The 13837-nt window shown below is 44.6% G+C and overlaps 1 protein-coding gene across 1 annotated transcript; it reads right to left on the bottom strand.

Annotated features, from left to right (window-relative positions):
- Positions 1-452: 452 nt before the first annotated feature.
- On the bottom strand, positions 453-4043 carry LOC138965017 (uncharacterized). Its single transcript, XM_070337142.1, has 2 exons — positions 2763-4043; positions 453-2436 (listed from the first exon to the last, which is right to left on the bottom strand). Exons 1-2 carry the CDS (start codon positions 2940-2942, stop codon positions 1975-1977), a joined length of 642 nt encoding a protein of 213 aa, XP_070193243.1. The 5' UTR covers positions 2943-4043; the 3' UTR covers positions 453-1974.
- Positions 4044-13837: the final 9794 nt, after the last annotated feature.

Raw genomic sequence — 13837 nt, 5'->3', positions numbered from 1 at the left:
TCACCCGGGCGCACCCGGGCGATCGCCCGGATTCCAATCAAGCGGAGCCAGAATGTACCGGAAACCGGAAGTGATTTATAGGAAGTCAAGTGGAAAAAGAGTCTGAGTATGCGCAATGACAACGTTTGAGAGTCGTCTGCATGAAAGCGTCGATCGTTGTCTCTCAATCTCCATTGTTATCATTCATTTTAACTTTGCTGTAATTTTTTCTTTTCGCCGTATATTCTTCTTTTGCCCGTATAGATTTTCCTATACACCGTATTGGGTAAAAAATGCATTTTTCCCGTACAGCAATACGGCCAAACCGTATAGGTTGACACCTATGCAAACAGCTTATAACATTCCATGGAATTGTTCCAAAGTCATGCGCCCACACACACACGCACACACACACACCCATGCGCGCGCGCTGTAGAACACACACATAATATAGTAAATACATCAACACAGTGTGCGTATAATGTTGTATTTGTTTTGTTTCAAAAAAACCACAAAAAAGAAACCAACATGAACAACTTCAGAGCCGCTGGAGTTGTCTCCCGTACTCCTGTAGCATGCACTGATCTATTCTAAAAATAATCCACTATTTTTAGATCAGTGCGCTGCACCGAGACGGTTATAAATACCCAAACGGCGCATACCGCAAACGGTTCGGGAATTCCCGACAAAAGAAAAGATCCGCACGCGGCACTGGCAACTTCAGTGTCAGCAGAACACGAGAGCGTTCGGTCTTTTAGAAGATTTGTATCTTGAAATGAAAATTAACGAATATCGCGCTGTCCGAAGGAATGGAGTACATATCGGACAATGACCACGCTCAGGCTAAAACGATAGGACATCTGACCGACATGCGGCAATGTGAATCGGACATTTGGGGATTTTCATCAATAAATGTCCGATGTCCGACACCTAACGACATCCCTGATAGCATGTGCTCTTTGCGAAAAACAAAAATTGTGTTCAGGTTCAAGTCCAAGGTTGATGTCAACATCAGCACGAGCATGACAGTTGTCATCAGCATCAATTTCATTTTCAGCTGTTGCTGTGTGTATCATAGAAACATTTCCACATGAATGACTGGTGCGTGACTCAGGGAAATAAGCGTGTTCAAGTGAGATCTTGTTCCGAAATGTCCTCCATACTCAAGCCAGGAAAATAACTTTGTTCAAGTTCACAAACATCCTGTATGTTCAATTCAGTGTAAGTACTATTTGCATGTAGAAAAGCTTCTTCCATGTTCCGCCCATTGTTAAACACAGACATACTTTCCTGTTCAACAAAAATGTCTGACAAAGAATTAGGCTGTTGTGGGTTCAATTCAATCCCAACATTGTCACTGTCAGTGGCACATTTCCCTTTCATGTTCAAAGGAGTCTTAGATGAAGTGGTACATTTGCGCTGATTTGTTTTTTCTTTTTGATCTCTGTCAGTGTCACTAATACTAATAGTACTAGCAGTACTGACTGGATTTGAAGTACAAAAATCTGTTGGCATACTGGAATGACCTGGTTTGAATGAACCAAGCTTGTTCTGTCCACATTGACTAGCAGAAGTTTGGATAGAACTTGAAGAAAAATGAACAGGTGTTAATTGGTTAAGCATTGATAATGTGTTTCTAGAAAAACAGTCAAATCTGCAAAAGAATCAAATGACATCAAAACAGCAGCACCACCTGAAGAATGATCGCCATTTCTGTTTCTTTCATGGGAATCAAACAAATAAAAACACTGACTATCCAGGTTACCGTGAATGGCAATGGTCGATTCCTGAAATGTTGCAAGGATGTAGTTTGACACAGCAAAAGCCTGATGCAATCCCTCTTCTAGATTAGTCAAATGAAAGCCTTGGTCACTGACAACATTAGCAGGCAAGTAAGCGGGGTTAGTGTGTCCATTAATCATGTCGAAAAAATATTCTATTTCAACAGCATGTCCAACAACAGTTGTTGGCAAATGTTCGTGACCGATGTAACCATCAATGCCGACCCTCACCTTCATCATCACTGTCTCTTCTTGCTGTGCTAGCAGTAGAGCCACTATGACTACTGTCGTCGTCACTGTCAACATTTGCAGAGTCGCTGCTGTCACCATCATTAGCTGCACACTCTGCGTCACCATCTTCGTCACTGTTGTCACCGTTGTCAAAGTCCGGGTCGCCATGTGCATTGGCATCATGCACAGCTTGAACAGCTGCCTGCAAGACATTTGCAGTCACCTCTCTGTGTGCACCACCCACCTTCTTGGAGATACGCCGATAGGTGTTGTGCGACAATCCTGGAATCGACATGATGGCAGAGAACTTCCGAAGAGCTGCCTCGCCACATCCTAACTCGTTGAAGCACATGACAATGGAGTTGTTGACGTCAAACCCCATAGTAATGTTGTTGCTCCCATCAAGTCGGCTACATGAATGCTGCTGCTTCGTGAAGGTGCAATCCTGGTAAATACAAAAACAACAAATTAGATTAGTAACAACAAAAAAGCTAGAGAGCAAGAGAGAGTTTGAGAGAGAGAGAAAGAGAGAGTGGGAGAGAAAAAGAGCACTGATAATAATCACTAATATATTTCCTTTGTAATACTATTATCATCAGGGCTTACAGCTTTCAGATTATGTAGTTTTTTTCCCCACACTGACAGTGACAACTGAAACTCAATCAGAAAAATTCCAAGAGAGAGAGACTCAGTTTGGGAGAGCTGGTAATAACTAACAAGGCAAAATAATACAATACAAAAAAATAGTAATTATAAAATGAGTTTACATACCTCACAAGCCAGTCTTATTTCTCTTGAATATCCCATCTTGTCACCAAAGCACACCGACAGGGTCCCACCACACTCGCCACAAGCGACCGCCGAAAACAGAGACTTCAAATTTTTCAACTCAATGAAGCACCGCTCTTTGTCACTGTCCGTTTCGTCAGCTGCAGCAACGTAGTCTTTCATAACATCCAGTTTTCGTCTGGCAGTACACGGTTGTTCAGCTGGTAAAGGTTGTCATCAGCAAGCGATCGTCATCGTGTTCTCGTCAGCATTTTTCGCTTGCCAGCGAGCCTTGGCTGCTTCTTTGCACTGCTGCTTGCGTGAACGTTTTCCCCGATTAAGCGGAGTCCTGTCTGGCACTAAATCTTGCAAATCTTGAGCGTTTGTATCCATGTTTTCCGATATTTTCGATGAACTTCGGACAGCAATGACCAATTTCCAAAATGCCGGAAGTTGGCGTAGCGAAGTGAAAGTTGGTCACGTGACCGATCTAGGCCAATCACAAGCTCTCGTGTGACGCGTTCCTCTTTATATGGAAGTTAGCGTGCTGGCCAGTTCATTCACAGAGAGAATGACAGCGGGAAAGGGGAGAGAATGCTGAATCCCACGGTATGTGTCACGTCATGTCGGAACGGGGTTGGGAGAATTTGGCGTAACTAACAGTCAAACAAATGCATTTTTGGCATTTCAACACACAATGAAAATAAATTCTTGACACAGTTGGTTTTGAAACACCTTTATTTTGCATAATATAAGTGTTTTATGTGAAAAACATCGGTTGAACCTGAATTAGAAAGGATTATTTGGTATACATATGTCAAAATCTCAAAACTGACCACTTGAACACACAACACGATTTTTGACTTCAGACGTGTGTAGCCCCTGGCCTTAAAAGAATCCTTTGCATGGCCTCGGCGTATGGGCAGTAGCTCTAAACGTAAACTATGGCAACAACAACAATTCGGGGACGCCTAGAATCACACAATAATGTATCTGGAGTTTTTGCAGGCGATGTCTCAACAACAAAAAAAGTAGAGGCTCCAAGACGGCTCCGTGTCCGACGCGGGTACTATGCACGCACAACAGCCCGAAACTCCGTCGATAGAGATTTATCACCCCTGGCCCAGGTGATGTCTCTATCGACGAAGTTTCGGTTTGATAGTAGTAAGGGCAGTAACTCAAGACGTAAATGTGGCAGTGTCCCATAGGCAATCGCAGAGTTATCCTGTACATAGGCAACACTTACTTGATCCCAATTACTAGGCGTCCTCGGGGACGCCTAGAATAACTCTTAGTAACTTTTAAGCAACTCGTAGGTGGCACTGCGTGACCTTTTTTCCCGCACGCATCTGGAATTAGTTTGTTTCACAATGGTGGAGTAAAATGATTTCTTCGGCCAAGACTCAAAATGGCTGATGTTTGATGCGTTCATCAAAAGAAGTAAGAGTGTGTCGGAGTGCGGAATTAGCGCCTGAAATATGTCAAAAGTCAACATCAAAAAGTCTTCTTTGGTATTTAGCATCGTGAGTACAGCATTGTGGCAGAACTCACGATTAGTTAAGTGGACTGTTGCATTGTTAACGAACGCATGTGTGCTCCTTTGACATAGCTCTTAATAGTTATATAGGTTTTTCTTTCTACTTCTTACTCCACACACACACACACACACGCACGCACGCACGCACGCACGCACGCACGCACGCACGTACGCACGTACACACACACACCCACGCACACACACACACACACACACAAACACGCACGCACACGCACACACACGCACACACACACACACACACACACACACACACACACACACGCACATATACATACACAAACAAACATTAGTTGTGATCAATATTGCCTTTGAAATGTAGTTTTGAATTCATTACAAATCAATTACCTATAAATCTACACCAATATGGCATTTCACAGTGTCCATTACGAATGGGGAAAAAAACGTTTAGAAAGGTTATCGTGCGTAGTTTCAACCCCAGGCAGATAATAACCGATTCTGCGTCGATTGCATGAGTCAGCCTACACTTCGCTACTTTAAAACTAAAAGTGCAGAGAAAATTCTTTTTATGCCATTTTCAATCAGACACGGGGGCACGGCATCTATAAAAAAAATTTAAAAAAAACTGGGCCTCGGCGCTGAATCTTTCTCTCTTTCTTTTCGCGCCAATTAGAACAATCTTCAACCCATTTCGCGAAATTTGATCACCTTCATCCCCCCCCCCCCCCCCCAACCCCCCCCCCCTCCCCCCTCCCACCCCCCACCCCCCCATCTCTTTCCCTCTTTCCCTCCATCGTGCAAGACTATCTGAAAGACAATTTCTGCTGCATACGCATGGCTGCACACACGGGAGACCTTGCCTTATTGTACAGACCCGAGTCTTAATGCTGCAATCTTCCCAATATAATATGGACCCGCGCTCAGGGGAGAGAAGCGGCGGCAAATCTAATCACCAGAAACTACCCCAAAACCCTGCCGTTAGCTGGAGGGCGGGCAGTTTTCTGGTCCTGTCAGGCCTTCTGTCGTGACTGGAGGCCGCAAATTACCGCAACTATGGGCAGCAAGAGGGGACAATTACACAAATTAATTGACAGGAATGCAGCGACGCCTAGTGACCAGGGCTGACCGAGGCTGCCCAAGACTGAACCGTCTTCCGGTTGAGCAGTCTCGGTCATCCCTGGCAGCAGCCTGCAGTCTCCTCGTGGTATCAGTGTGTCTGTGTCATTTGCGTTGGTCATTTTATGTGCTTCCTTGGGCTGTAGAGACAGAACTGACGCACACACCTGAGGCTGATATTGTGCTTAGTCACGTTACAGAAGTTCCAAGTTACAGTCATTACTAAAGCATTTGAGTCAGTGTCATGTGCGATATGTACCTGAATCATCCGTTGGCGACACTGCAGAACATATAATACTATTGCTCATTGGCATCACTGATTCTGTGCTGCAGCGCGCACTGTCTGGTCTTTGTCAGCTAATGACCACTCTGATAGGTTCCAGTCAGTTCTGCATTTAATAAACACCATGCAGAGTGGAAAAGGACACACGAACCCGGGCTCGCTCCTCTACGAGTTGGGACAAAATGTACAGAGTCCAAATATTAACTCAAGAGGCAAGAGAAGAACCAACAGTCCCAAAATAACTAAAATACAGATATCCTATACGTCTTTTTTTTTCTACAACTCAAACCTTGAGCCCTCCCCCTCCTCCCTCTCCCATATAAACAGGCTCACCCCTCCCCTCCCCCTCACCCCTCTCTCCAGATTTCCAACAGTCTTATCCCCACCCCACCCCACCCCCCCCCCCCCCTCTCACCAGATTTCCAACAGACTGAGTCTTATCCCCCCCCCCCCCTCACCCCCGTGTCCTCGCATGTTGTCAGCCTCCTAATCCCAGATCGTCTCACTGTAATGGTGGCAACATTTCGTGATGAAACTGCCATCTTGTTAGGTTTGCCCTATCCCCCATAGCCCCCCCCCCCCCCCCCCCTCTTTCCACTTCTCACAGCTTACTTTGCCGTTCTGTTTCTGTTCCTCTGAACTCTGCAGATCAGTCAGTGTTCTGTGTACCCTCTCCGGATACGATAGAATCGTCGTTCAAACGCACGCGTTCCTGCGTCAAAAGCAAACACCTTTTCTTGTCTCATCTTTTCATCACTCTCAGTGTACGCTAAATTGTCATCCTTCGTCACCGAGAAAGGACTGGAGACTTTATCAAATCACACCCACCGACTCCAACCCTATTCCAACCTGTCTATACTTCTCGATTCACTATCATCATTACTGGAAAAAAGGACTAGAAGCAGGCATTGTCCACTTAACTCCAGTCCGATTCTGTATGGGTCCCAAACTCCATCCCACCATCGCTTTCAAAGGAGGACTGGAACTAGGCGTTGTCAGCTCGACCCTCCATGCCACCTGGGATACCCAGCACATCATTCTCTCTACCTCTCGTCGCTCGACATTCGTCACCAAAACAATGACTGCACACAAGGTTTGTCACCCCCCACCACCATCTACTGCCGTTTGGGTAGCGAAAAGCCGCCTTCCCGCCCCTCCACCCCTTTTAACTTCATAACATTCATTACGAGAACCTGACTTTGTCCTTTGGGGTCCCCCAACCCTCCGTCCTTTCTACCTCCCATCCCTCAACATTCGTCACCGAAAAATGACTGGAAGCAGACTTTGTGAACCTCACTCCCCCTCCCTAATCACACACCCTCATTTATCCCCTTTTATACCCTTTGGGGCCCACAATGCACCTCCCATCTCTCCAACATTTGTCACCAAAAAATGAGTGGGACCAGATTTTGCAAACCTCACTCCTGCCAAATCACATCCCCTCTCCTCTTCCGCCCCCCCCCCCCCCACCCCCATACACTGACCCACCCACCCCCTTCCCCCCAGCCTTTTCTCCGTATCCCCAGTATGCACGTCACGGCTTACTGATGGTCTGGCATTGACCTTAAACAAGTCCGGGCAGCCAAGCGCACCCTGTCTTCACCCTAAATAACCCGCCTCCTAATGACGGGACAATGCTTCTTCCAAACTGCTTTCGGCAGTTTCCATCCTCGAATGGGGGTTGGTTGGGTGCGGGGGGAGGGGGGGTGGTACCTCCCACTTTGTTTCCCGTGTCGTTTCTTTATTTATTTTCTTCCATTAATTTCAGAGGAGGGGGGGAGAGAGAGAGTTTGGTGAAAGGAATGCCCCTCCAACACGCGATAGTGTGCGCCTGCTTATTACTATTATTTTGTGCCATAGCTGTGTGGTTAGTGTCCAATACTGATGATTTGGAAAAGAAATATTTTTTAAACATCTAACGCGCGCAAAACTTCATATAACAGTTCGATGGATTTAACACAGCTGTCGGTTAATAAGTGTTCGTCTCAATCTGACAGAGTTGCCAAAAGACCAGTGCCGCAAAGAAAGCAGAGAAGTCAGTGTTACACGTTGTATATAATTTATACAAGGGTTTGTTGGATCGTCTCTTACTTAACAACAGTGGAAAAGGCTACAAGATGGTAGGTACTTCTAGTGGTAATTATAGAAACTGGCAGATGGACTGAATCGGAACGTATTCCTCCACAACAGGCTCCTATAATCAAGATTTTAGTAACCGCATGTGGTTTTATGCTTTCCATTTCTCTCTCTCTCTCTCTCTCTCTCTCTCTCTCTCTCTCTCTCTCTCTCTCTCTCTCTCTCTCTCTCTCTCTCTCTCTCTCTCTCTCTCTCTCTCTCTTTTTTTCTCTCTATTGCATAGTATTCTGACTCTAATTGACTTGCAAATTTTTGCTTTGCACCTTGTCATGAACATTTATAAACTACAATGTTTCATATGTTTAATTGTGTAAGTATGTAGTAGTAGTTATTATAGTAGATTTAGTCCCTCTTTAGGGCGAGGGCCAGATGCAAAAAAGTATACCAATGCTTATTCTGTTACCCTCGTAAAATAAAGAATTGTCATTGTCTCTCTCTCTCTCTCTCTCTCTCTCTCTCTCTCTCTCTCATCACCCCTCTCTCTCCTCTTTCTTGCCTGTGTATGTATGTCTGTCTGTCTGTCTGTCTGTCTGTCTGTCTCTCTGTCTCTCTTTCTCTCTTTTTCTCTCTCTCTCTCTCTCTCTCTCTCTCTCTCTCTCTCTCCAACCCTCTGTCTCTCTTTGTTCAACGAGAAAAAGAAACAAAGACTATTCACACCACACACAACACTCCAGAGGCCATAACAGTCACAATGCAATAGTCTCAGTCTCAAAACCGCCCTCTCTCTCCAACCGAGTGACAAATCGTTAAACGAACAATAAATTTAACCAGCAGCGATTAATCCTGGCTCCCAAATAAATCACACACAAAAAGGACTAACACCACCAATGATTAGTTCCGGCGATCAAATAACCGGCACACTCAAAAACTAACCGAAAGACGATCCGCTCCTCTAATCCTGCAGTCATTACTGACGAAGTACCACTGAATGTCGTAGGACGGGGGTGGTGTGTACGAACAAATGCCCAAGAGGGTGGCAACCAAGCGCTGGGTGGGATTGGTTAAAACTAGGATTTGTGAGAGATTTTAATCATTGAATCAAACTCCGTACTCAGGTCCTACCCAGTTGGGCATTCTTTCATTTACATTACCTCGGGAGACAAAAAATACCTTAGGGGACTCATCCTTCACGTACAAGACAAAAAGTCATGATTTTGACGTGTATTTCCGGACGTGGGGAAACGAGATGAAAAGATCTACGGTACTGATGATACCGAATATTCCTCGCCACTTACGATATTACATGCATCTGCTGTTTTGAGGTCGAGATTGCGCAGATCATTCCTTGCCGTTTGCAAAAAGTGTGCATGCTGTGCTGACCTATTGGGGATGTTTCTGCATGGAGGTCATTTTTAGATGCCATGCTTGAGTGTACCTGGGAAAAGTGATCAGGATTGTTGGGTTGTGTGTGTTTAATCGCGTTCGTAAATTAACTGTTCTAAAGGCCAGCCGGTCCAGCCGTTATAATTTGGATCTCTCTCTCTCTCTCTCTCTCTCTCTCTCTCTCTCTCTCTCTCTCTCTCTCTCTCTGCCGTCTCTCTCTCTCTCTCTCTCTCTCTCTCTCTCTCTCTCTCTCTCTCTCTGCCTCTCTCGCTCAACCTCTCTCTCTCTCTCTCTCTCTCTCTCTCTCTCTCTCTCTCTCTCCGAGTCTCTCTTTCTCCGAGTCTCTCTCTCACACACACACACATACACACACACACACACACACACACACACACACACACACACACACATTTTTTTTTAAACCTCAGTTGCATGCAGGTTTGCTACTACAATTATTTTTTTGCCTTATTAGTTTTGTTGTTGTTGTTTTTTTTGGTTTTTTTGTGTGTGGCTTGGAGCAAACTTTCTTCATAGGTCTTTTCTTTTCTCTGTCAAATGTGTACATTTTTAAATCAATAAACCTTATCAGTAAACTAATATGTTTAAATAAATAAATACATAAAAGTAATCATAACATAAATTTATTCCTAATGTTCAGCTCAGTTTCCAATAATACACACACACACATACACACACACACACACACGCGCGCGCGCGCGCAAACACATATAGACACACGCACACACGCACGCACGCGCGCACACATACACACTGCCATACACACGTACTGTTCAATCAAGCTAGCCATTGATCATTTAGTCCGCATGCAAGTAAAACGAATTCGCCTTTTAGTCACTACGGATCTCAACTTTGCATGTTAAAACAGCCCCCCCAAAAAGAAGAAGAAACAAGTCGCGTAAGGCGAAATTACTACATTTAGTCAAGCTGTCGAACTCACAAACTATGAAACTGAACGCACTGTATTTTTTCACCAAGACAGTACAGCTTCGTCAATCCCCTCGTGAAGGAAATCGCTCACCTTCCACGTGCAAAACGTAGCGATATTGACACGCCAGATTAGCGCGGTAGCGTATTGTGCTAAGCAGGAAAGCGCGCTTTTCTGTATTCTTGTTAACTTTCTGAGCTTGTTTTGAATACAACCTATCATATCTATATGTTTTTGGAATCAGGAAATGATAAAGAATAAGATGAAATCATTTTTGGATCGATTTCTTCAATTTTAATCGTAAGACTAATTATTAATCTATTTTCGTTATTGTGATCACATTTTAAGAGTAAACATGACATATGTCTTATATGTTTAGATTCAGAATGTGATGAAGAATACGATGCAATCAATTTTAAATCTGTTTGCGAAAAATCGATTTTAATGACAACTTTAATGAGCAAACTCATTAATTAATGTTTAAGCCTCCGAGCTGAAATGCAATACCAAAGTCCGGGCTTCGTCGAAGATTACTTGACCAAAATGTCAACCAATTTGGTTGAAAATGAGAGCGTGACAATGCCGCCTCAACTTTCACGAAAAGCCGGATATGACGTCATCAAAGACATTTATCCAAAAAATGAAAAATGGAGGTACCATACTCAGGATCTCTCATGTCAAGTTTCATGAAGATCGGTCCAGTAGTTTTCTCCGAATCGCTCTACACACACACACAGACACACACACATACACCACGACCCTCGTCTCGATTCCCCCCTCCACGTTAAAACATTTAGTCAAAACTTGACTAAAATTTAATGTAAAAAAAAAAGGAAGGCTCCCCTGCAGATTACACGAGAAAAGTCGTGAAGAAAGAGCAACAAAATCTGTCGATGATGGATCGTCACGAGAACGGTATCGCACGTTCGCGTGCTCACCGAGACCAAAACGTGACATTACGTGACTATGCCTTCCGTTGCGTAGCATGATGCAGAGGTGAGCGAGGCTCTCTTCCCTTCTCGAGGGGCGGTGGGGGTGGGTGCTCGCAAGAGAAAGAGCATCATCATTGTTGCGGCTTCCTAACGTTAACGTCTTCTTGTGTATCCATCACCATCCGTTACAGAAGCTGGGAAATTAACACTTCGCCCCCCAATGGCGTTTCGTCATCATTAAAACAGTGTGAGGAATTAGCCAGCAACACGGAATATGGGGGCTAACTCTTCCTTTTTATCAGAGTTTTCTCTTCTTCTTTTGTTCCAAATGGGGTGTGAACTGTTTTGTAATGGAACGCAGGAGGCCTTCGTATCCAATCTCACCACACCCATTGTTTCTTTTTACATTTAGTCAAGTTATGTGTGTGTGTGTGTGTGTGTGTGTGTGTGTGTGTGTGTGTGTGTGTGTGTGTGTCGAAGGCCGGACTTCGGTATTGCATTTCAGCGACTTTGCTCATTAAAAATCTGAAAATTGTAATAACTTTCTTTTTATATAAAACGATCCAAATTTACGTTCATCTTATTCTACATCATTCCCTGATTCCACAAACATATAAATATGTTATATTTGGATTAAAAACAAGCTCTGAAAATTAAAAATATAAAAATTATGATCAAAATTAAATTTCCGAAATCGATTTAAAAACAATCTCATCTTATTCCTTGTCGGTTCCTGATTCCAAAAACATATAGATATGATATGTTTGGATTAAAAACACGCTCAGAAAGTTAAAACGAAGAGAGGTACAGAAAAGCGTGCTATGCAGCACAGCGAAACCACTACCGCGCTGAACAGGCTCGTCAGTTTCACTCCGTTATGCACAAGCGGCGGACTAACGATGCTACGAGTATACGGTCATTGTGAAAAAATACAGTGCGTTCAGTTTCATTCTGTGAGTTCCACAGCTTGACTAAATGTAGTAATTTCGCCTTACGCGACTTGTTGTTTTGTTCCTGTTACCTTAAAAGGTGAGTGGCGAGGGCAGAAGCCAGGTTGACTCGAACAAATCATCTACGAACTCTTTGCACAATTTGTCTTTTTCTATGTTTTCTTTGTTTGTTTTGTTGTGTGTTTTTTTGGGGGGTAGCGGTTGGAGGAAGAGCGCTTGGCAGGATTAAGATGATGGTGGTGGTGTCTCCCTTCATGCAACAACAACACTGAACCACACAAAACGTTACGCGTATAAGCTGTTTGACTGTGAAGGAAGCGGTGGTAATATGGGTGGGTAGGGTAGAAACAAGGAATTGCGGAATATTCTGCAAAAAAAGTGTTAGCCGTCGTAGAATTTCCAAAGTGCTAGACAATAAAACATATCCAAAGTCCGTGACGAAGTTAACTAGCAATTACCACAGATGCCACAAGCATAATTAAGGCTACTAGCTCTTATCTCAGACGAGCGTAAGGAGGGGGTGGACAAATATAACTCGGGACAGAAGCTCAATTTGCGGACCCCCCTCCCCCTACGGCCCAACAAAATTAATCCAAACAGCCTGAACCCATCCCCCGAAACGCAAGGCAACAGGTCCCAAAATAAGTCCAACAGTACAGCTAAGGACACGCTACTTCTTTATCATTGGTCTAATTAGACCATAACCTTCAGACGCTAACAAGCCGAAACCTCACGAATCCCTCGTCCCGACATCACCACCGACAACCACAAGAACAGCTTTCTGCCTGGAGGTCCGGCATTGCCTGAGCACTTGCAGGCGTTGTTATGGTAAAAACGCTGCCCATAATTGTCAGATTTTTTAGCCCAATTACCAGGCGGCGCCCAGGGGAGAGGCCGGTGTGCGGGGCTGTGTGAAGACCTCATCTTCAGCACGTCCCACACGTTCCGTCGCCCTGCCCCTGTCCCAGCCACACTCTGTCACACTGCAAACGAGGTGGTTGCGTTGCGTGAGGCAGAGGAACACTGTCTTTCTTTTTGAATTGTTCCCTGCTCCCCTTCGCTACCCCTAGGACTACTGCACCGGGGTACCTAATTTACTCACACTCAATGACACCACTGTCACCTAGAGGGCTGACTTCAAATTTCGATTAGATGCGCCAGTGTCACCCCTGTTATTCCTCTTCCTGTGAGAGCCAAAAGAACTTTTTTCAATGTAAAACGTTTCTTTTCCACCTCCCAGACAAGCGCGCTGAGGCACCTAATCTACTGCCTACAAAGACAATGGTATATGGAGGGTTAATATGAATACTAGTCCAAGTCTGTGCGTTGCATCAAAATGAGTCCAAGTCTGTGCGTTGCACGAAAGGGTTATCTTCCAGGTCTTCCTCTCCCTTGTACCTTGCTGGTCGCGCCACGGCGTGTTGAGTCACCTAATTGATGCAATTTGGGGCACTGCCGTGTGAGCGCCTCTTGCACTAACTGGGCACGGTCACCTCTACACAGGGCAATTAGTGAAGACAGTCCCGCCCGAGATGCATTCTCCATTGCCCCGATGGAAGAAGAACACGGGTATGCGGAGGAGTTGCCTGGAATCACTGTCACGGAAATAGTTGGGTTTTTTCTCCACTTGTTTGGTGCCAGAGAAAAAGACGAACCGACACCTTTCTCAATAGAGAAAAAGGGAACTTGACAGTCCTGTGGCGCAGGAGAAGGTTTCTCTAATACATCCTAACATGTTTCACGAAGAAAATGTGAAATGTCCCAAAGGCAAACATGAAGTCATGGAGACCTCCTGAACGGACAAAGCGTTTCGAACACCCAACATCATGGAAAATACCCTAAAACGTCAAAGAAGAAATACCCCTATAGTTTGTCT

This window comes from Littorina saxatilis, linkage group LG4, assembly GCF_037325665.1.
Source record: "Littorina saxatilis isolate snail1 linkage group LG4, US_GU_Lsax_2.0, whole genome shotgun sequence".
NCBI classification, from domain to species: domain Eukaryota; kingdom Metazoa; phylum Mollusca; class Gastropoda; order Littorinimorpha; family Littorinidae; genus Littorina; species Littorina saxatilis.
This window is presented reverse-complemented; position numbering and strand designations above follow the sequence as displayed.